The 24,888-nt window shown below is 30.8% G+C and overlaps 4 protein-coding genes across 4 annotated transcripts; all 4 read left to right on the forward strand.

Annotated features, from left to right (window-relative positions):
* The first annotated feature begins 13,103 nt into the window (after positions 1 to 13,103).
* Positions 13,104 to 15,842, forward strand: LOC124924787 (L-tryptophan--pyruvate aminotransferase 1-like). Its single transcript, XM_047464781.1, has 5 exons — positions 13,104 to 13,204; positions 14,473 to 14,776; positions 14,867 to 15,150; positions 15,238 to 15,530; positions 15,625 to 15,842. Exons 1-5 carry the CDS (start codon positions 13,104 to 13,106, stop codon positions 15,840 to 15,842), a joined length of 1,200 nt encoding a protein of 399 aa, XP_047320737.1.
* A 1,015-nt stretch (positions 15,843 to 16,857) lies between these two features.
* On the forward strand, positions 16,858 to 17,882 carry LOC124924797 (peroxidase 1-like). The gene is made up of 3 exons (XM_047464791.1): positions 16,858 to 17,034; positions 17,106 to 17,294; positions 17,664 to 17,882. The coding sequence occupies exons 1-3, from the start codon at positions 16,858 to 16,860 to the stop codon at positions 17,880 to 17,882; spliced, it is 585 nt and encodes a 194-aa protein (XP_047320747.1).
* A 2,339-nt stretch (positions 17,883 to 20,221) lies between these two features.
* LOC124922128 (glutamate--glyoxylate aminotransferase 2-like) lies at positions 20,222 to 23,277 on the forward strand. Its single transcript, XM_047462855.1, has 14 exons — positions 20,222 to 20,376; positions 20,508 to 20,701; positions 20,778 to 20,843; positions 20,921 to 21,038; positions 21,137 to 21,218; positions 21,323 to 21,410; positions 21,482 to 21,640; positions 21,745 to 21,918; positions 22,012 to 22,143; positions 22,244 to 22,309; positions 22,415 to 22,479; positions 22,550 to 22,641; positions 22,716 to 22,872; positions 22,995 to 23,277. The coding sequence occupies exons 2-14, from the start codon at positions 20,585 to 20,587 to the stop codon at positions 23,122 to 23,124; spliced, it is 1,446 nt and encodes a 481-aa protein (XP_047318811.1). The 5' UTR covers positions 20,222 to 20,376; positions 20,508 to 20,584; the 3' UTR covers positions 23,125 to 23,277.
* A 129-nt stretch (positions 23,278 to 23,406) lies between these two features.
* On the forward strand, positions 23,407 to 24,882 carry LOC124922130 (peroxidase 5-like). Its single transcript, XM_047462857.1, has 2 exons — positions 23,407 to 23,790; positions 23,869 to 24,882. The coding sequence occupies exons 1-2, from the start codon at positions 23,539 to 23,541 to the stop codon at positions 24,763 to 24,765; spliced, it is 1,149 nt and encodes a 382-aa protein (XP_047318813.1). The 5' UTR covers positions 23,407 to 23,538; the 3' UTR covers positions 24,766 to 24,882.
* Positions 24,883 to 24,888: the final 6 nt, after the last annotated feature.

Genomic DNA, 24,888 nt, shown 5'->3' on the forward strand with positions numbered 1-24,888 from the left:
ACAATCCAAGGACGAAACGACGTTGTTTTGAGTGAAAACTCAAATGCGGGACACTTCGTTGGCGTTCCATCAGCATCGAAGCGTTCCATCGCATTTTAGCTAATGGTGCTAACACTCGCGTTAAATTATTCCCTACTTCGGGGATGTGCCCTTGCTTCGTTGCAGCGGGCGACACGAACAACTCTTAGGTGTTGGATGAAAATCCAACGCATATCCGATGGCTTTGGTTTTGGCTGTAGCGATCCTTCTAGATTTTGGCTACACCTGATTACAGATTTATTCATGTATTTAAACCTTAGGGGTTTTTTTGAATTTTTTTTACCGTTTTGGCTTTGTTTTTAAATCTTTTAAAATATACAAAATATTTAAAATAAATATGACATTTATTTTGTCAATTTATTTTATTTTTGTATATTTTTGAGTTAAATAAATTATTTATTTGGGATAAAATGGATACAACATTTATCCTAAATTAGTTATTTTAATCCCTTTGATTTTTTCTAAAATTAATTTGAGATTAAATGGATATAACATTTATCAAAAATTATTTTTATTTATTTTCTATGGCCATTCTCTTAATTAATTTTGGATTTAATTATTATAATAATTAATCCAATTAATCGTTTAATTAGGTTTTGGCTTAAGGTTAATTGTTTTGATTTTATTTATTAAAAAATAATCAAAATAATCATTTTAAAATTTATAAATTGGGTATGTAGATTTTTAGTGTTTACAGAGTGCCCTCTCGAATCAAGTTTGATTACAACAAACTGGTTTTGAAAAAGCAGATTCGAGTAGGACATCTAATACTAAGTTTTTCTTATCCAATTTATATTATCGAGGGTGATGGAAAGATAGAACTTGTAGCAAATTGTCATTGGAGTGACCTAGTGTTGATGTATATAGAATTCGTTGAGGGGCTTCCAAGCGTTGATCAGGGATCTTTCCTTGGTGATTATCCTAACAATGACAAGTCTTGGAATTATGTTATATAGATCTTAACAAAGTATCAATAAAATCCATAGGATAATGATATAGAGATAATCATAGGCATTTTTTGAAAACCGACTCTTATTAGACATGAATATCAAAAGATTATTCAGGATAGTCATATATAAATGGCTAATGGTTAATGTCACTTGACGTAACATAAAAGAGACATGAAAGTTTTAACAACTTTTCATGTGGGTTACTAACAAGTAACATCATTTGATCGCTGAGTTTTATCTATCCATCATTTATTGCTTTTATAAATAAATGAAATAAGTCTAAGTATAAATTAGATTGTTTGCAAATGTAGTGTCTATGGTGTTAGACTTAGAAATACGTTTTCCAAAATTTGGTCGTAATTTCCAAGCTTTATCCAAGATGAGTATTTTGTAGACATCCAAATTTTACACCATAATTGTATATTTTTAATTTTTTAAATGGTCTTAAAATAAAATTATAACTATTTATTAATATTGTTTGTTTAAATTGTGTTTGTCGATGAAAAAAATAGGTCAAATAGGGCATATGCGTCTCAAACAACACTTACATCCTTTGATCAAACATGCCCTTATCCTTAAAGAGGGATCAGATCTGAACGTGACCAAACCATCCAGACCCAACGAAAGAAACAAAGAGAAAGAGGGATCAGATGATCGCTCTAGCAATTTCAGGTAGAGATGAGGCCTAAAACAGAAGGGGAGTTGTCTTTTTGGGAAGATTTTAGGTGGACTTTCGCTTAGAGTTTCGTCAGTCGATTGAAAAGGATCCGGTGGGAGATTTTGACAGACGAACCTCATATGGCTCAAGGCGAGTGACCGTACCGAGGCGGTCTAAAGGGTATGCTCTAAAAGGAAGACATGGGACAAGAAGGATTAAAAATGAGAAAGAAGATAAGAAGAATGGGAGGCTTTCTTTGGAAGAAAAAGAAAGGGAAGAGTATTCTTCTATAGTAAGAATAATTTCGTAGGGCTGGTTTTGAATACTGGAGTTGGAAGCTCCCGTTTGATTCATGGAAGCCTCTATTTGATTCATGGATCAATTAAGACGTCTTCCTTATGTGGGTTGTAAGCCTTATAACCTTCTAACTTCTATAAATTGGGATTTAATACCAAACAAAAAATTGATTGAATGATAAGCTATCTTTTTGTATGTTTTGTCTGCCCATGTTTTGATCTCATGGTTTAGTCTATTGTTGTATACACTATTTGACAATCCTAAGTGGAAGGGAAATCATGAAACAAACTGAAAACAAAAAAAGAACTTACAATATTTCTGAATGTTTGGATGTGTTAAGGCTGCAAATGAGTCGAGCCGAGCTCAAACCAGCTTAAGCTCGAGCTCGACACGATTTAGTATTTATTAGCTCGACTTGAACTCTAACTCAAACGAGTTTATAAATTTGAGCTCAAACTCAACTCAATTGTTTACCTACAAGCTCGACTCGACTTGAAAAGTTTGAACAAAAATTAAATTTACGAATTCGAGCTCGAGCTCGAACCAAATTTATTTTCAAAATTAAAATATCAAACTTTGATGCATATTCAATATTTAAAACATGATATTTCAAAATAAAAATATGAAACAATCACAACTATTCAAAATTCCAAAACATTAAATTATCATTCCTAATCAAAATTATAAAACATAAAATTCCAAAATCAATACATAACTATATAAATTGTTTGAACATTAAATATATTAATATTTATTAACTAATATTCTTCAATAATAGCACACGTACAATTACCTGCATTCAATAATATAAATGTTTAATCTTAAAAATAATTAATATAAAAAATAAATAACTAAAATTTAATTTATTTTAAAAAATAATACCAACAACAAAATATACTTTTATTATATATTATCTCCTTAAATATTATATATAATATAATCATTATTATATCTCTAATATTTACTTTTATTATATATAACATATTAACATTTTTTTATTGGTATAATATATACTTTTATTATATATAATATATTAAAAATTTTAATTCTTTTTTTTTTTGGAAAAACAACTTACAGTAAAAATTCTTTAAAAAGGAAAAAAATCTTTCAGTATTTTCCTAGACAAGCTTAGGAAAATTTAATTCGTAACAGTCTGAAACAAATGAATTAGGGCAACTCCAACCGACACGCATAACCCATTATGCGTGCCATTTTCTCCTCCAACCCACCGGCAAAAAAACCTAATGCGAATCTCTCTTCTCTCTCTTCAGTCCAGACGCAATTATGCGTATCGACGGTTCATTATCACCATTTTGGCCATTTTTGAAGAATGATCCTTACACTTTTTTTTCTTTTTTTTTTTAACTTCTAATTCTCATGTAAATTAATCATTTAATTTATATTTTTTTACTCTTAAGATATAAAATTATATTGTTTTTTAAATGTATAATTAAATCATTAAATTTATTATACTTAAATTTTATCTAATTTATTTTATATCTATGTATCAAGTGTTTTTTTATTAATAATGTTTGTTATTATATAATATGTTTGTTTATTTAAATATATTATTGAATTATTTTATTTATTATAAATTATTGATATATAATTAATTTTATTTTAATTTTATTAAATGAATAAGAAAAGATGGGGTTAAATATGTAAAGTTGATAAATATATAGATAATATTAATAAGGTTAAAAAGTTTGTGTAAGAAAGGAATATTCTAAGAATATTCTTTTGGGTTTGGAAATAGGTTTTGGGTTGGAGATGAATTACTGTTTGATGTGACGTTTACTGTATTTTGGGTTTAAAAATGGGTTTGTGGGTTGGAGATGGTCTTACACAACACATAAACAATTGAAAGCGTTTATCTAACTAAAATATTTTCTATTCTCGTGACTTCTTTGAATGTGATTTTCCAGTTCCAGCTTAGTGTTCAGTTTTGCTTAGTCATGAGTACTTGTCTCAACGTTTGTATATTTGTGTTGCTATTGAATACTATGTCTTCCATGTCTCCTCTACACTTCTTCTTATTCTCGAGTGCACCCTTGCGTTCCTTTCTCGCCATATGTGGTAGACGATTGTACTGAAATCGCTTTTGAAATTACTTTACTTGAAACTTTCTCCATTTTCTTTGTGTATGAATTCCTTTTTTTATCTTTTTCCATTTTGTAGGGAGGATAATCATTTCCATGCTTCTGGAAAACTTTTTTCATAGCTTCGATGTGTAAAGACAGCAGCCAAATAAGTGATTTATTGTTTCTTCATTCCCTTCACACAACAGGCAACTTGGATCCGGAATTTTCATGTACTTCCTAACGCGATCTCTCGTGTTTAGTCTTTCCCAAAATGCGAGTCATAGGATGAATTGGTGTCTCGGCATAACCTTTGACGACCAGACCAGATTATCACAATCTATTATTTTCTCCTTCTCTAGGATGGTGTTCCACACTTTTCTTGAAATCATCTTCCCATTTTCCTCGGCTTTCCATCGGTATACGTCTGTTTTTTCGTTGAATTGGATGTTACTGATATGTTCTAGAATGCGTCAGCCCACCTCTATTCGTCTAAGGAGCGAATTCCAAAGCACGACTTTAATGTCTCTAACCTGTTAGCTAGGTAGTCCCGTCTGATCCTCACATTTCTAAATTCCTCTTTATTGATTAGCGGTTGGTCCTCCTACCAGAGATCATGCCAAAATAGTGTGTCTGTCGTCTCCCCAGCTAATGTCAAAATGTCTTGTAGTATTGTTTCTTAGCTTAAATATTTTCTTTAACGACCATCCCATACCTTCGCTTATTTTGGATGTCCAAACGCTTGATTTTTGTTTCATAAACTGGGTGTGGACCCACTTGATCCAGAGTGATTCTTGTTTTCTCTCGATGGCCCATAGGTGCTTATACGTCAACGTTTTATTCCATTCAACACATTTCTTGAGCCCTATGTCGCCTTCTTCCTTTGGTTTGCAAAGTGTGGTCTACTTAACATTCTTCCTACCTCTCTCGCTGCTTCCCCAAATAAAGTTTCTCATTAGCGCGTCAAGTTCTTTCATTACCTTCTTCGGGAGCACGAGTTGCTGCGACCAGTAACCGATGATTTCTATTACCACACTTTTGACCACCTCAATTCTTTCAGCGTATGTAAGTTTCTTTGCTCCCATCCAGAAATTGAGTTCTTCACTTTCTCGATTAGTGGTCTGTAGTGTGAGATTTGAATTTGTTTTGCCATGAGTGGTATGCCTAAATATCTTACCGGGAAGCTTCCTTCTACAATGCCCATAATGTTGTAGATATTTCCTTTCGTTTCCTCTCTTACTCTTCCGTAGAATGCCAAACTCTTGTTCTCGTTGATAGTCAAACCTATAACCTCGGAAAAAATGTTAGTGCAACTCTTACAATTTTTATGGAATCAACGTCAGCATGCACGAGAATGAACAAATCGTCAGCAAAGCATAAATGGGTGATCTCCTCCTCCTCACAAAATAGGTGGAAGATGTATGGGTCAATTCTTTTGGAACGTCGTAAAGACGCTCTCAAAGATTGCCATGATGACGACGAAAATGTAAGATGATAGGGGATCTCCCTGCCTCACGCCATTTTCACCATTGAAGTAGCCTTTGTGGATCCCATTAACGCTAACTACAATAAAAGTATATTATATATAAGTTTGAGCTCGAACTCGACTTGACTATTTACATACAAGCTCGACTCGACTATTTAACTATAAGTCATCGAACAAACATTATATGAGTTCGAGCTCGACTCGAATATTAAACAAGTTGGCTCGAGCTCAGCTCAAACTCGGTCAAAGTCAAGCTCAAGCCGAGCTTTGACAGAGCGGATAGCGAGCGACTTGACTCATTTGCAACCTTAGGTTGTGTAGGTTTGATATTTTTGTTTATATTGTTTCTGGTTACTCTTAAATATGATAAACACGTTCTAACTAGTATTTGAGAATGCTTAGAATGTGAGAATAGTGTTGTAAATGTATGTTCTTGAGAGTCATAATTTTTCTGTTCAGACTTGTTTTTTTTTCATGGTTTGAGTTTATGACAATGTCTAGTTTATTTTTGGAAAGTTGTAATTGTTTTTTCTGTTAGTTTAAAGTTGCACAAGGGTTTGGTTCGATTTCAAAAGAAGAAGGGATGTAATGTAGAAAGCTCGATCAACTTGGATCGACCACCCGATCGTAGAATAGGAGGGCCACCGAAAAAATCTAAGATCGACCGATGAGCTAGGGACCTTTTCTGAAGAAAAAAACAAAAAAAGACACCCTAAAATCGAACCCATGGCCTACTTACCATCTCACACCAGCCTTCATCCATGTCCCTCAACACTGTGCCATACTTTATAAAATTAATAACTTGTCAAACAACTAAGTTTTCTTCACTGTCCGAAATAAAATTAAAAAATGTAGCTCTTGGGGTTTAACCTCGGGACCTCCACCACCGTTGTCCAACATCCAACTCTCGAGCCAACCAAGTATATGTATCTCTTTCTTGAGCTTTCACCACTCACCTACATGTACTAGCAATATTCTTATTTATTTTATATTTAGGACTCATGACAATGACGTAAACGCATAACTTAGGAACATAATGATACAAAACTAGAGAATGTTTATGTTTGTATTTACATTAAGATGAATGCTCTATGATTGAATAAATAAATAAATAAGGTGTAGAATAATATTATTTTAAATGACCAAAAGTTTAAAGTAGAGACTATCGGTTGGTTGATGAACACGTGAGATATAACATTGAAGTACTTTCTCAGGTGTAACTAATAACAAAATCTTTAAAATACGTTTGAACACGCGAACTATTTTTCTTTCCTTGAGTACTTTCTCACGTGTAACTAATAACAAAATCTTTAAAATACGTTTGAACACGCGAACTATTTTTCTTTCCTTATTTTCAAGGAGTAAATTAGACGGCGACTTTAAAAAAGGCAAAAAAAACTAATATAAATTGACGTTTTTAAATGTACTATAGTCAAACTTACCATTTTAGTTCTTCGTCTCACTCAATACTCGGGAGGAAGGTAAGTTATGGGGCGCGACTATCGAGTATTAAAAATTCATTTTTGAAAATGGTCGATTTTTGGCGTTATAATATCAAAGTTTAAATTTATATATAAATATATTAAAATATTTTTTTTGTTTATTTTTTAAACTGTTATTTAGAATATTACTTTTATCCAAGAATTATATTAAAATAGTTTAAATATTAATTATAACTTATAATATAAATTAAAAAAAATAATTAATAACATTAAAAGAACAATTATCGATAATAAATAACAAAATAAGAATAAATATAACTAAGTGATGACAATAAAAATATTTTTTTAAATTGGAGCTAAAATTTGTAATTCAATTTCAATTTCTAAGTTTGGTAGATCATCTTAAATTAAAAATTGTAATTAAAATTAGAATTCAATTAAATTCAAATTATTGTGTTTTTATTATTCTCAATTCTAGTTCGAAATTGTAATTATAATTTTTTTTATGCTTTTTAAAAAAATATTATTATTTTATCATATATATCACGATTAACATTTTAAACTGATAATTTAATTTTTTTTTTATTTAGAAAGTTAAAATGTCGTACCGATATATTTTAAAAAAATATTACTAAGTTAAAATTCGAACTAATATTTTTTATTTTTATTTGTTTTTTTAAGTTAGGAAGTTAACATGTCAAACAAATATATTTTTTATTTATAAAATTAACATGTGGAACCAACATTTTTTCTTCATGAGAATTGAACTCTACACAAAAACTAAACTCTTGATGTTTGAGTTATTATAATAAGTTGTGTCAAACAAATTTCTTAATAATATAGATAATATATATATATATATATATATATATATATAATTTATTTTTATTGTATTTTTTTCAAACATAAGAATTGAAATTAAATTAAATTTTTTAAAAATTTCTTAATTCAATGACAATTATGGTGAAATTAAAATTTCAATGTCAATGACAATTTCAACTTCAATTTCAATTCGAATTCTAATTTCACTCATATAAATCGTACTCTAAATAACATAAAAAAAAAAATCAAATAAATATCAATACTTGTGATAAGAAAAAAAATATTGATCACAATTTTTTTAATCAAAATTCAAACTAATACCCACTTCAATATACAACACATCAAACCCAATGTAATCCCTATCTTGGAAGATATTTTGAATGAATCTAGATGTGTATGGAAATCGACATCATAAGTTTTCTCATCAAATATATCCCACAAAATCGTGTCTTGTTTCTCTTTACCAAATATTCTTAAATGTTTAACAAGAAGCTTGTTCTCAAACCAAGCTTGATAAAAGAAGTCTTATTTTTTATAGTTTTTAGTAGTGATTAATTGACAAAATATATATATATATATATATATATATATATATATATATATATATATATATATATATTGTGACAATTATTATTTATTTTTTAAAAACAACTTATGTCATTATATAAATCTTAAAAATAACAATAAAACATACATTTATTTTTACAATAAAAATAAAAACTGAATTAAATGCGTTAACAACTAATTTCAAATATTTTCATTATATATAATGGAGAAGTGAATTAATGTATAAATTAACTCTACTTTTCCGTTACCATGATGACATAATATTTGAAATTGGAACAGAATTAAATCACAGTCAATTGTTAAAGTCAACAATACTTTCATATTTTCTGAATGAATTATGTCATCATCAATATAATTAATTCCCCAACTAATTTTAGTGATGGAATAATTTAATTCAAAAAATATTTTTTTTATTTATCATTTTATTTAATTAAAATATTAAAATATATTAAATTTAAAGGTTGTTAGGAGTTATGTAAACAAATATTAATTTACTTAAAAAATATTAAAAAATATTGAGTATGGTAATTTGAGAATTAAATGTAAAGTTTTTATTTTGATAAAAATATTAAAAAAGTATTAATATTTAATAATATATTTTTTTTAAATAGATAATATTTAGTTATAAATTGAATGATGTCATTGACTCATTGTTATATCTATGACATAGCTTTCAGATATAGTTGAATATATATATATATATATAGCTTTCAGGATAAAACTTATTTTAATTAATTTAACCGTAAAAATCTCTAACAAATAATGGAAAATTACTAGAAAAAATAATTCAATATAAATTATGACATGACTGGTTATAAGTTATCTACATACTAACTAAAACAAATATAAAAAAAAAAAGCGCCACCAACAATTATAATAATAATAAAAAACACATACATTTTATTTTCTTTTGCCTGTCTATCTGATTTATTTTGGATTTTAATATTAATTAACAAACTAGAACAGTAAATATATTCATTAATTACACTATTCAAAATATTAATTAAAATATATTTTTTATAAAAAAATATTTTTCATTAAATTCAATTGGAATTAGTAAATAATACAAAATAACATTTAAAAAAAAGTTAAAATTAATAATTGATAAACTAGATATCAAATTGTATAAATAATTTAATAAATAAAATAAAATAAAAAATAAAAAATAAAAAATATTAATGTAATTTTTTGTGGGTCAATTCAATGAAGAGTTCCTAAACGATAAATAAGTAGAGTAAATAACTGACCAATAAAATAATATTGGAAAAATCTCTACCAAATAATTCAAATATTATTTTTAAGTATAAAATAAATAATATTGATATAAGTCAAAATTATCTAACAAACCTTATTGCTAACAAAGTCAAAACTACATAGTTCCTAATAAAAACTAAAGATATGAAAACTATTGCATTTTGGGCATGCTTTAGTATTTATATTGTTTTAATTCTCTACTTATACTATTTTATCATTAGCCTTAGAGATGAGAATAATCAGATCTAACCACTATGTTTCACAGAGAATAGGAGATTTATTTTTGGTGGTCCTATATTTCAACACAATTTATTTATGTGTGTGGTAGGTTGATTTAAGATGAATCTTTTAATAATGTGTTTCTTGTTCATATATATCACAATAAATTCAGTTTTAATCAAATAGATATGTGTTCCATTGTTTTAGTATTTGAACAAGAACTTATTGGTTCCAACATTTATTTAAGACGACAAAGAACCTTTTCTTAAAGATACCACATATGACATTCATGTTTTCCCGAAAAAAAAAAACATTTTTCTTATTTTTTTTTCACATGTATAATTAGATTATTATTAAGATTGTGATTTAAAGATTACAAATCACAAACACTTGAAAATGGAAGCTTATTCTTAAATCTAGATTGAAGATGAATCTAACATGCCAATAAATGTACTCTTGTTAAATATTTTTTTTAACATGATTTATTGGAGTACACCTTATTCTTTATACTCCAATAACTTATTTTGTAACGTATTAGGCTAAACAAGATTATTTTAAAATAGCATACTAATTATCCAAATAATCCGAATCATGTATTAATTAAGTATTAGTATTGATAGAACTTACAATTATCTAGCTGACCTTATAGTTAACAAAGTCATAACTAAGATGGATTTGTTAATAATATGTCCATTGTTTTTGCATATGATAAAGAACTTATATTGTTTTAAATGAATAAATATGTTTCCTTGTTTTATACGATACGACAAAGAACATTATTTAGGAAATACGACAAATGAAATATTCATATTTTTAAGTCAATTGATTACGTAAGGACAAAAATCTTATTGTTTTTTCTTTCACTTGTATAATTAGATTATCATTAAGATTGTGATTTAAAGATTATCAACCACAAAAATAACTTGAATAATATATTTAATTAAAATTTAGTTAGTATTGATAAAAGTCAAAGTTATCTAGTCCACGTTATTATTAAAAATGTCAATATTACTATAGTTGTCACAAAAACTAAAGAGGGGAAACCATTGCATTTTGGGCATTAATTGATATTGTTTTAATTATCTAATATATGAGTTTATCATTAAAGATGACAATTAACAAATCACTAATCAAGCCAGATAGTGGTGTCCCATAATAATCACATCAGATAGAGGTGTCCAATTCTAATATTATTTACGTTCTTGCTTATCCATAAAGAACATAATATTTATATTTTTTTGTAAGCTAAAGGTTGATCTAAGATTAATGTACATGTTAACAATATGTCCATTGTTTCTAAGTACTTAAAAAAAAAATTGTTTTTAAGTTAATAGATATATATACGTCCTTTATTTTGGTATTTGACAATTGTATTAGATAATAGTGTCCCACACTAATGATTATTGACGATCTAGCCTATCATTCACAGAGAACACGAGATTTATTTTTGTGGTAGGTTGACGTAAGATGAATTTGTTAACAATGTTCTTTATTTCCGCATACGCATACGACAAATAACTTGTCTTATCTTAAGTGAATAGATATGTGTCCCTTGTTTTAGTATTCACCAAATAACTTGTTAGTTCTCTCTTTATACGAACACGACAAAGAATCCTTTTAAAAATACGACAAATAACTTATTTATATTTTTAAGTTATGTATCAACAAAAATCTAATTTTTGTTTTCTTTCACTTGAATAATTGGATTATATTATTAAGAAGAAAATGGAGATGGATTTACCATGCCAAGAAATATATGTTTTTGTTAAATAATGATAATGAGATCACTTAATATTGTTTGTGACCATGGACTTGTTCTCAAGTCCCTTATTTCTACGAGTAATTTATTTATTGTAAAAGAGTTTAATTTGTAAAAAATTGATTAATATTACATTCATAGTTCATTTGATGTATGTGTATAATGAATGTAGACGTATTTATTTTATTAAAATCAAATGAAGATAATCAATTCTCGTTTACAAAATATGTAAATATCTAGATGTTATTGATTCTCACTTAGAATTCATCTCATTTATGTAAAAATTATTTTATTTGGTTAATTAATTGATATCAATGTCAAAGTTGATCTACTTAGAATAAATGAAAGTTTTTTTTTTTTTGTGGACGATTATAATTTATCACAACTCACGTTTAAATGAATAAATCTCTTTTAAATGATGATGTTTCATCCAAAATAATTCATTTGAAAATGACCCATCATTTTTATACATATCAAAACAAAGCTATACACTATTATATATATCAAAAGAAATAAACATCATTAAACAAAATAAGATTTGAATTTAGAGTTTAAGATTTTAGGGAGGACTTATTGTGCTATACTCACCGAAGCAAGCTAGCTGTCCCAAACAAACAAAAAGATACAAATTTGACCAAAATCAAATGTCATGTTTTGGTACAAGTTCAACAAAAAAAGTAAACATATCAATTAATGAATTACACTAAAGAAAACTCCAAAAAAAGAGACCGAGTATTTTAAGGAAAAATATATACAAAATAGTCCCTGAAGTCTTAACATTTTTCAATATTGGTCTTAGTGCCTCCTCATTTTCATACATACCACCTAACTTATCAAAAATAAAATCAATTAGTTCCAAAATTTTATCTCAAAATTTTTTTAGTTTGATTGATCTCGGAGGCTGTGCATCTCAATTTTATTATATGCAAACATTTATTTAATATATTTATGCAATTTCATAATATATTAATTATATAAGTAAGAGTATATAATATATATATATATATATATATATATATTATGCAAACATTTATTTAATATATTTATGCAATTTCATAATATATTAATTATATAAGTAAGAGTATATATAATATATATATATATATAATATATATATATATAATATATATATATAATATATATATATATAATATATATATATATATATATATATATATATATATATATTATGCAAACATTTATTTAATATATTTATGCAATTTCATAATATATTAATTATATAAGTAAGAGTATATAATATATATATATATACCAGGATAAGATAGAGCATATATGCATATATATTAAATTTAATATATATATATATATATATAAAATACTAGAGAATATAGATAGATTTTAATGAAAAGTAGTAATAAAATAAGTATATACAGTTTCCTTAATTTTTATAGATAGATTTTAAAGATTTCGTCACCTTACATGTCTATGTGTGTATATATATTTCATTATTTCTAGTTCTCATCAACATATAACACAAGAGAGAAGATCCGAACAAAAAGAAATAAAGAAAGATGGTTGGAACTGAGGAAGCAACAAGCAACAACTTGAAAAATACGACGCCAAACGAAACAATGAGGGTTCCTTCTTCGGACAAAGTTATCAACCTCGATCAGTACGAATTTCTTTCTTCAAATCTCTCTCGATCTTGTGCATGCATATACTTTTTTTGTTTAATTAGAAAATAAAAACTTTTAATTCATGATGTAAATTAATCAACAATTAAGGTTGTGTCCATTAGAATATATATATGTTTTATTTTATCTTTTCTTAAACAAAATTTGATTTTATTCACTATAGCTAGTTTAATCAAACATGCATGAAGACCTAACTAGCTAGATCTGGATGCCCAATTTATAAATCAAATCGTTAACTGGATTTATATATATATATATATATATAACATGCAATTTATAAACTCATATGTATGAATGCTTAATTAGAGTTTTTCTGGCATTTATTTTTTCATATTTCTTCATATATATCTAATTTGTTCTTGGTCAATAGAAACTTTAAATTTTTTCTTTTAAATATTATAAAACTTACAGATAATATGTTTATGTATTATACATGAATTTGGTCTTTTATATATATTTAACGTTAAAAATATATTGATATTACAAAATAATCACTCTTAAGACTCATGACATAATAATATATATAATTTCCTTAATTAATTTACTTCTAATTAATATTTGGATTTCCTCTTTTGTTTTTTATTATTAAACATTATAAATATTTTAATATAAAACCATCACTCTTAAGATTCACAGAATATTGCAGTTCCTCTTTTGTCTTTTTTTATTATTTAACTTATAAATATTTTAATATTACAAAATAATACTTTAAGTTTCACATAATTTAGTTTCATAAATTTTATTCTTTTAATAAATATAATATTTTATAAATCAACTAACAATTCCGTTCCAACCATAAACGGGTCCCACAAGTTGAAAAAATCAAATAGATAATTTAAATTAATAAATAAAACAAATCACAATAACTCATAATTCAATAAATTTAAAGACATTCATTTTAGATTTGCGTTGGTTCTTACTTTCTAACATTGAACTATATGCTTCATTTAGCATCTACATTAATTAATTAATTAATTAATTAATTAATTAATTACAGTAAATTTATAGATAATTCCAAAAAAAGTTACATAATCACATTAATTAATATTTTATATTTTATATTTTATATTTTATATATGAGAGTTCATTTATAAGCTAAACGAATCTTCATTTATTAGTAAAATTAAAGATTAATTGCATCTAACTAATCTCAGTAAGTAAATTCCAAAATAATTCCAAAAAATACAATAAGTTATACAATTATTTATTCATTTTAATTAATTCATGTAACAAAATATGATAATAGGGGAGATCCAACGGTGTACGAGGAGTACTGGCAGAGGATGGGAGATAAATGTACGGTTGTGATATCAGGATCTCAATCACTGAGTTATTTTGCAAAAAGCAAGAGCATTTGTTGGTTTCTAGAATCTGCATTGGAAGATTCCATAAGACAATTGCATCGTACGGTTGGAAATGCATCGGCTGATGATCATTACATAGTTGTCGGGACAGGCTCGACGCAACTGATCATGGCTTCCCTATATGCTCTATGCCCTCCAGATAGGGTCCAGCCCACTCATGTTGTAGCTGCAACTCCTTACTATTCGGTAATGTTTTTTTTTTCTTTCTTGTTAAATGGTTATAAAGATCCCAATTTCACAATAGAGTTGGTTTTTGGTGTAACATTAATTTTGCAGTGTTATCCCGAGATTGGTTCGTTTATGCGCTCGACATTGTACGAGTGGGCAGGCGATGCGAAAACATACAAAGGAGAGGGACCTTTTGTGGAGTTTGTTACCTTTCCAAACAATCCGGATGGAGAGATGCGGGAAGTAGCTGTTAAAGGAACAACCGAGGGGAAGTTAGTACACGATCTTGCTTACTATTGGCCGCAGTACACTCCCATCAATGTTTGTGCCAATCATGACATAATGCTCTTCACCTTGTCTAAATGTACTGGTCATGCTGGATCTCGTATCGGGTTAGTTTACTTGTCTTCCAAGTTTCAACCTTAAACTCTAAATCATATGTTTTGTGTCGTGTTTTTAATGAAATATTGTTTGAATAGATGGGCTCTTGTGAAGGATGAAGTTGTGGCAAGGAAGATGATAAAATTCATGGAGGTTACCACAATTGGTGTGTCAAAAGAGGCTCAAATTAGGGCTGCAAAGATCTTGGAAGTTGTAACCGAGAGTTGCCCTTCTCTTGGACCGGAAAATTTCTTCCAGCACTCTCGCCTGATCATGGCGGATCGCTGGAAGAGACTAAGAGAAGTTGTAAAGGAAATGGAGTTCTTTAGTCTCTTGGATTACCCAAAAAGTTATTGTAACTTTGCAAATGTGTACTCTACAACTCAACCAGGTATATATGATCTTACCTTCCTTGCAAAAATATTTAAAATAACAATGATTGCGCTATTTTTGTTCATTTTTGTTATGGTTGTTGGAATGGACAGCTTTTGCTTGGATGAAGAGCGATGAAAACAAAATAAAAGACCTCGAGAAGCATTTGAAAGGAGAAAAGATTCTGACTAGAAATGGAAATCGATTTGGGACCGAGTCGAACTATGTGAGAATAAGCATGTTGAGTACTAACGAGGATTTTAACATCTTTCTTGAGAGGATGCTGGCAATGAAGGAGACCATGGAGGCTGTCCAATACAATGGAATTTGAATATATGGGCAGTAACATATATATCTATCACTTTAATGTTTGCTATATAATATTCCTCAAACTTGCAAACTTATGTGTATCAATTAATAAGTTCTTAAGGTTATTTATCCAATTTTAAGGGTATATATGAATAATAAATATTGAACAAACTAAATGAGAAAAACCTATGTTTTTAAATCCTTGATTGTATAAAATGCCAAACTAGTTTTTAAAATCAATTTTACAACAAGATCAATTATTTATATTTTATTATGTTGTTCCATTATTGGATTAGTTTATATTACCTAATGTTGGAGGAAATATAGTAGATCTTAGTTGAGAGACTGGATGATATGATATACTTTTTTTAAGAATGAAAAAAAAAATTCATCCCACTCTCTCGATAATAAAATCACCAAATGTTGCTCGACACCTAAAGAAAAGACACTCTGACCTAACATCAGTTTCCTTGCACGTTATGTGTTGCGGTCTATCTGAGATAAAGAGCATGAGGCTAGACTGGACATCTCTAATATACTAGCATGACACAACCAATCGTCCTCTCGATCCAACTTTTAAGAATCGAACTCTGATATTTGATCTCTTAGTAACACTTTTGTCACTAGAATTACTTTAATGAGTTACACGTTCAACATAATTAAACTATAGAAATAAATGAACTTAATAGCTTTGTTGCTTGTCTTTGATTTGACTCCATTAAGATTATGTGATTTTGTATACATAATTTAGTAAACTTAAAATAGTAAATGTATATTTGGTTAAATAAAGTAACAAACAGTTGTAAATTTTGGTGGTATCTAAGTTCACTCTTTTTTGTGTCTGATGGGTGTCCTGAGTTTCCTGTGCGTTGAAACCGGTGGCAACACAAAAGAAAAGAAAGGGTGAAAATGTGCTTAATTAATTTAGAGTGTATAAGAGAGATGATGAAGATCAATTAGAGTCATATGATCAGCAAATGATAATAACAACAATAATAATGGATAAAAGATCGAGAATTGTAATAATATGGACATCAATGTTGGTTATGATCCTCCCAAGTATAATATCCTCTGCAGAAAACAACGTTCTCAGTTTAAATTACTACCAAAACTCTTGTCCTCATGCTGAAGACATCATTGCCAAGGCTGTTATCAGACATCCCGACCTCGCCCCTGGCCTCATCCGCCTCCCTTTCCACGATTGTTTTGTCAACGTATGATCACCACTTCAATTTAAGACGTTTTTAATCGATATTATTGAATTATATTACGTGATGTGATGTAGGGTTGTGATGCTTCAGTAACGTTGGATTCAACTCCCTCTGGCAGAAGAGTAGAGAAAGACTCTGGAGTAAACCTCCCATTTTTGAATGGTTTAAACGTGATAGACGAAGCAAAAGCAGAGCTGGAGGCAGAATGTCCCGAAACCGTGTCATGTGCCGACATAATTCAGTACGCCGCCCGCGACGCTGTCGCTCTGAGCGGACACTCCCACTACGATGTTGCGGGCGGGCGGCGAGACGGGACGGTTTCACTAGAGACGGACGTGGGAGCCAACATGCCTCTAACAACATGGGACGTACAAAAAATGCTTGAACTATTCAAGAGGAAAGGACTAAACGAAGAAGATTTGGTTGTCTTATCAGGGGCACATTCCGTAGGATCTGCACATTGTCCTACGTTTTACTATAGACAGCAAGATAAAGACCCCAAGTTGAGCCCAATCATTGCTGAAAAGATCAAAGCTACATGTGACAAACCAAGCTTTCAGGAAATGCTTAAGGGCACCCTGCCCTTCGATATGGCTTCACCAAACAAGCTTGATTCGGGTTTCTATGACCAGCTAATTGCAGGTCAAGGGTTGCTCGAGTCTGATCAGGTTCTGAACTTGGACCCTAGAACAGCCAACATTGTCAATAAGATGGCTTCACCTAAAGGAAGATGGAAAGAAGAGAAATTTGCAAAGGCTATGATTAAGATGGGGAAGATTGAGTTGAAGACTGGAACTCAAGGTGAGATCAGGAAACAGTGTACTCGTGTTAATTTTCAAAAACATATCTAAGAGTTCCATATCTAAAGATATATATATATATAAAGTTCAAAAACCAAATTATCATGCCCACCATCTAGATCTAGCTTAAGAATTTGAATATCAAATTAAATTGTAACTATATTATTCATTTAATAACAATTACTCGTGTCATGAGTAAGAGTAGTATTTTCATTTTCTCTTCAAGCCTTATTATTTATTCAAAAACATTTACTCTGCAACTTGTCTCACTATTTTCTCTTAAATGGTTCTATTGTACATAGCAAGTAGTATCCACAATTAATGTATGTAAAATGAGGTTTTAGGTTCCTCTAAAGTGACACGTTTGGTTATATTGGTTGAGTGTGTTTGTGGTTTAACATGTGAGACACCACGGTTCCAACCCATAATCTACATGTGAACGGAAGGAGTTACAGTATTCGGTGACGAATTTATAACCTATCTGAGGTCCTGAGTTTGAACACGTCAGACAACACATTTGTCACGTCTAGTTAAATTGATTGAATCTGTTTGCGGGTTATATGCTGTAAATTATGCAGTTATGGTTCATATTAAAACACGGATTAAAAAGGATGGGACTAAACCTAAAAAAAATGATTGACCTTGGTCGTGACATTCATTAAGAGTTAGAAGAAATCATCCATTTAATCTATTGCAATAAGATCAAAGTAAAAAAAGAAAAGCACACATTTTGTTGTCAAACCTGCCAAGATTCTTCACCCTTGAAAATGTAAGGTTCAAGGACTTTGGTTACATCTGGTAATACAGTCTTATTCTCCCCAATGCACCTAAAATAAACTTTTGGTTTTGATGGCAACCATTTCTCTATGGAATTTAGTGTTACAACGTCTGAATAGACTGAATTTGAGCAACAAACAACCATGAAAATGAGAGGCAAGCTACATTGGGTAAAACATAATGAACTTTTAATCCTTCAATATTCTTTAAGTTCTTGACCTAGGCCCTAAAATGTAGCTTTCCTTATAACAAATGAACTATTAAAGAGAGGAGATTGAGATATTTACCAGTCAAGAAAACCAGTTTTCAAAAGTTATTCATTAAGGAAGAAGAGGTAAAAAGTATCTTCCATGAACAACTTCAGACAAAACACAAAGCTTGAAATATCACTAATAACAACCCATCTTTCTGCATTTAATCAACAGAAGTATTTCCAACCAACAATTATCATATATGAACTTTATCAGCTAAAAATGTGTGTTTGAAATTTTACAACACTGAGTTACTAATTCAGATGTTCTTATTATGAATTCATGGAATGCCCACAATAAGAGGGTGGATCTATGTACAAATGATTTTCTATGTAAATGACAATAACTTCAAGACAATATCGTCGCTGAAGAGAATTAACGATAGTAAACTAGACATATTTTGTTTGTTTATTTTATATTATTATCATTTTAGTTTGACTAAATTTTAAATTCTAGCTCTGCCTTTAAATCAACAAAGGAACTTTAGGATAGCTATGAAATGAACTCATAATTAGACGGTTCGAAACTGGACGGAAAATTATATCATTATACCAGAATATGAGGTTAATTAAACGATAAAAAAATTAACAAAATTCTCCGACTACAAGACCAAATTTGTCTAAGCTATAAAGAAAATAAGTAACAAATTAAGTTAAATTAAATTGAATAGTTTTAACATTAAAATATTGTATATTTATATTATTTAAAAAAAAAGGAAAATAAAAGTTCCATAAAAAAAACCCAAAAATGAAAAAGACAAACCTCACTAGTTAAGGCTAAGGATATGCAGCTTAAACAAATTCGGTTGTCAAGATAAAGTTGATGGTAAAAATTGTTCAAATAAAATCAATATGATCTTTATTCATATGCTTTTTTTTATATATATTTACTTTTAATTAAAAAAGATCATTTATAACTTTTATTTTTATTTTTATTTTTATCCAAACTTTTGACATAGTTACAATTGTTGACAAATTTTATTTTTCATTGTTCCTTAGCCTTATTCACACTGTCATCATCGTTGGGTTCAGGCTCCCTGTCTTACATCTTGTTCTTAGGTTACATTATTGTGTGTTGTGCGGAATTTCTTTCGTTGTTAACGAGAAAAAAATATGAGAGGTTGGATGATAGAAATTGGAACCACAAAGTCAATCTAGAAGGAAATGCAAGTAGAGTGAAGACAAATAACAATTAGCTAATCAATCAATGGTATAGCTTGAATCGAAGAAGCTACACCACTCTTTTTTCTTTCACTATATTTATCCTCCAAAACCCAACAAACAAAACTAAAAAAATATCATAGGGGGGAAAAGGCCGAAATTTAATCCCTTTTTCTATTTTCAGTGGCTCTGCTCTCTCTGCTGCCACATTTAACACACAAAACCCAAACCTACCGACAGATAGTCAGACTTCCATTTCGATTTTACTCAAAGCCCATCATCACTTCCCCCAACTTCTTTGCTTCTATCTATCTGGCAGTTAATACAGCTGAGAGCCTTGCTGGTTCGACCTCTCTGGTGAGTATATTATTACATCACATCAGATTGTATTGAATCATGTTAGTCATCAAGTTTATGCTTATGATATACAAGTATGCATGCGATTGTCTGTTGTTTATCAGTAGTTTTGAAGTGGTCTGATGTATCAGATTAATTCAGAGGTCTTGAGGGTTGAAGAACTAAGTTAACAATCTTGTGGAGTCACTAGGAACATATCTGTTCAGTAATGGCCACAGGAGGACTTGATTATGAATCTTTGAATGAAAATGTGAAGAAAGTTCAATATGCTGTGCGTGGTGAGTTGTACCTTCGAGCATCTGAATTGCAGAAGGAAGGGAAGAAGGTATGTAATTAGATTTCCTGTAATGGGTGGGCTTTATCGAAATAAAAAACGATTTTATTGTCTTCTTCTCTTGCAGATCATTTTCACAAACGTTGGCAACCCCCATGCCCTTGGCCAGAAGCCTCTAACTTTCCCTCGCCAGGTTCATGATAGTTCAGAAGATAGTAATTCTTGTCGGTATTACTGACTCGAAAGATTTAACTCTTTCTATTTTTGCAGGTAGTTGCGCTTTGCCAGGCTCCATTTTTACTGGATGATCCTAATGTGGGACTAGTTTTCCCTGCTGATGCAATTGCAAGAGCTAAACATTATCTTTCATTGACCAGTGGAGGCCTAGGTGCATATGCTATTTCAGATAAGCAAAATTTGTGACAGTAAAATCTTCTAACTTGCAACATTTAAAGGTTATTTTTTCTTGATTTTCCAATGGAATAGGTGCCTACAGTGACTCAAGAGGACTTCCTGGAATTAGGAAAGAAGTTGCAGATTTTATAGAAAGGCGTGACGGACACCCAAGGTACCATAATTATGCCTATACAGCCAGCCAGCTAGCTAGTAAAATGACCATAAAATGTTGATATTGATTCATTCAGTAAGTTCCTTTGTTTATTATCAATATAGTGATCCTGAGCTCATATTCCTCACGGATGGAGCCAGCAAAGGAGTCATGCAGATGTTAAGCACTATTATCCGAGGTCCACATGATGGGGTAAGTATGTTATGTTAACTGTTATATCTCGGAAAAATAACTCTTTAATGGGTATATATTTGTGCTACCAGATTTTGGTTCCAGTTCCACAGTATCCACTCTATTCTGCTGCAATAAGCCTATTCGGTGGTTCTCTTGTTCCCTATTATTTGGAGGAGACGGAAAACTGGGGCCTCGATATAACCAACCTTCGAGAGTCAGTGGCAAGTGCTCGTTCTAAGGGAGTAACTGTAAGCACTTTTGATCTCTTTTACCCAATTTTGTTTAATATTTGAAGGGGGAGATCTTTTCAATTGTACACTAACTTCTTGTTGATGTTGTTGTGAATGATAAGGTACGAGCTATGGTGATTATAAACCCTGGAAACCCAACCGGGCAGTGTATCAGTGAGGCAAATCTGAAAGAAATCTTACACTTCTGTTATAAAGAAAAATTAGTCTTGCTTGGAGACGAAGTCTATCAACAGAACATATACCAGGACGAGCGTCCCTTTATAAGTGCAAGAAAGGTTGGTTTGTGTTTCTTGTCAGCTATAAGTAATGAATTAACAGTGAGTGTTGTCATTTTATCATACATTATTGTCTCCAATGCCAACTTGAAGGTACTATTGGACATGGGAGGTCGAATTAGCAAGGAGTTGCAGCTCGTTTCTTTTCACACAGTGTCGAAGGGATACTGGGGTGAATGTGGACAGCGTGGTGGATACTTTGAGATGACTAACATCCCACCACAGGTTGGACTTTCTTGAGATTGTTCAATTTCAATGAAAGGCGATGAGTTAATTGTTTATGTAGATATAGGCAAGAAATGACTAGTATTATATGATTCTGCAGAGTGTGGATGAAATATACAAGGTGGCATCGATATCACTCAGTCCAAATGTCCCTGGACAGATATTTGTAAGTTGGGGCATAACTACACTTCTATTGACTAACATCAGGATGTGAATCTAAATGTTCAATTTCTACATCACTTTTTTTATTTATTTAGTAAATTATTTGCAGATGGGACTGATGGTGAACCCACCCAAACCTGGAGATATTTCATATGATCAGTTTATAAGGGAAAGGTATGCAGTGTGCAGAGAGAATATGGAATTATTTATGAGGTTTCTAAATGCCTTCTTCTTTTGAAAACAGCAAAGGAATACTCGAGTCACTAAGGAAGAGAGCACACATAATGACTGATGGGTTCAACAGCTGCAAGAATGTGGTTTGCAATTTCACAGAAGGTATTGGTTAGAAAGTTTATGGTGTAAATTCGAAAGTGAGGAACCTTCTTCACTAACTAGTTATTTTCTTTCAGGTGCTATGTATTCTTTCCCACAAATTCGCTTGCCACCTAAAGCAATAGAATCTGCGAAAAAGGCTGGAAAGGTTCCGGATGTATTCTACTGTCTCAAGTTGTTGGAAGCCACTGGCATCTCCACTGTCCCTGGTTCAGGATTCGGTCAAAAAGAAGGGTAACTACTACTAAAAAATCCCACCTTATGTCTTTTCATTATATTAGCATATTCTAATCAAATTGAGGTTTTCTTGATTCTTGAATGACATTTAAGAGTGAGTCTCAATGTGTTTGTTTCAGGGTGTTTCATCTTAGGACAACCATCTTACCTGCTGAGGAAGACATGCCTGCAATCATGGACAGTTTCAAGAAGTTCAACGATGAGTTCATGTCACAATATGAAGACTTCAGAGGCTATTCAAGGATGTAAAGACGTCTTCTTCGAAACTTCCAGTCATTTGTATAATTTACTTCACTCTTGATAAAACTATTTCATTGTCACAGTCAACTCTGGACTGAAATGATGCCAACATTCTGTTAATATACTATTACCCTTCTTAAGATCTGATCTCCTTTTCAGTCTGTTCATATACATCCAAACGCTTCATAGTGACACCCCTAGGCTAAATAATATATTATTATTATTATTATTATTAAGTAAAAAGAAAAATAAAGGCCCCCCTAGGCTAAATAAAGTAATAAACAGGTCTAAATATTGCTGGTACCTAAATTCTCTCTCTGCCTGAGTTTCTGTACGTTGAAACCGGTGGGCGGCCAAATCCGTTATTTATACAATGTGCAGAGGTTATTGAATAGAAGCTGAGGAAAGGATATCTAATCAGAGATGATGGAGAAAAGATCAAGAATTCGCTATTCAATTATAATATGTATGCTCCTCCTCCTCCTCATTCCTACATCCTCAGCAACTAATAATAAAGCTCTGCAAGCATCAAAAGACCTCCGTGTTAATTTCTACCAAGAATCTTGTCCTCAGGCTGAAGACATCGTTGCCAAGGTTGTTATTTCCTCCTTCCGCAACGATCCCGCCATTGCAGCTGGCCTCATTCGCCTCGCCTTCCACGATTGCTTTGTCAATGTCAGCATCATCCACTCTATTATATCTATCTATCTATTCTTATATGCATTGATTAACTAATGAGGCCGCCCCGTGCAGGGTTGTGATGCGTCAATACTATTGGAAAAAACTCCCACCGGGGAGAAAACAGAGAGAGATTCCCCTATCAACGGTCAAAATATGAGAGGCTTAAGCGTGATAGACCAAGCAAAAAAAATGATTGAGGAAGAATGTCCAGGCATCGTGTCATGTGCGGACATCATTCAGTTTGCTGCCCGCGACAGCGTTATTATGACCGGACTGTATCACTACGACGTTCCAGGCGGCCGCAGAGATGGACTCGTGTCTCGAGAGAAGGACATCGAAGCCAACATGCCTCTAGTGGTTTGGAACGTAACGAAAATGGTTGAAATATTTAACGAGAAAGGACTAAACAACGAAGATTTGGTAGTACTCATGGGCGCACATTCAGTGGGATCTGCACATTGTCCTACATTTTACTATAGAGCGCAAAAAAACGACCCCAAATTGAGCTCCAAGATGTCTGAAAAGATGAAAGCTGCATGTAACAAGCCAAACTTTCAAGATATGTTGAATAGCTCCCTACCTTTCGATTCAGTTTCACCTAACCTGTTGGATACCGGTTTCTACAACCAGCTCATTTCAGGTGAAGCCCTGATCGAGTCTGATCAGGCATTGTCCTTGGACTCTAGAACATCCAAGATTGTCTATATGATGGCTTCACCTAATGGAAGATGGCGAGATGAGAAATTTGTCAATGCTATGGTTAAGATGGGGAACATTGAGGTCAAGACTGGAACTGAAGGTGAGATCAGGAAACATAGTCAGTATGTTAATGAACCATCTGGATCTAACGCAGATTCTGGATCTGATGCATATTCTGGATCTGACCCCGACAATGATTCCACTCCAGATATAAATATGGGACCCTTTGGCAATCTCTTCCCTGGACTCATCCCTGGGATCCCTCATTGATCTTATGCTCTTTCTGTCTTATAAACTTAACAATTAAATCAAATCAAGGATACACTACTAACACTAAATATGATCAGGATTAGATTATCTTGAATTTACTTCTAACTATTACAGTAATGCCTT

Source organism: Impatiens glandulifera, chromosome 1 (assembly GCF_907164915.1).
Source record: "Impatiens glandulifera chromosome 1, dImpGla2.1, whole genome shotgun sequence".
Lineage (NCBI taxonomy): Eukaryota > Viridiplantae > Streptophyta > Magnoliopsida > Ericales > Balsaminaceae > Impatiens > Impatiens glandulifera.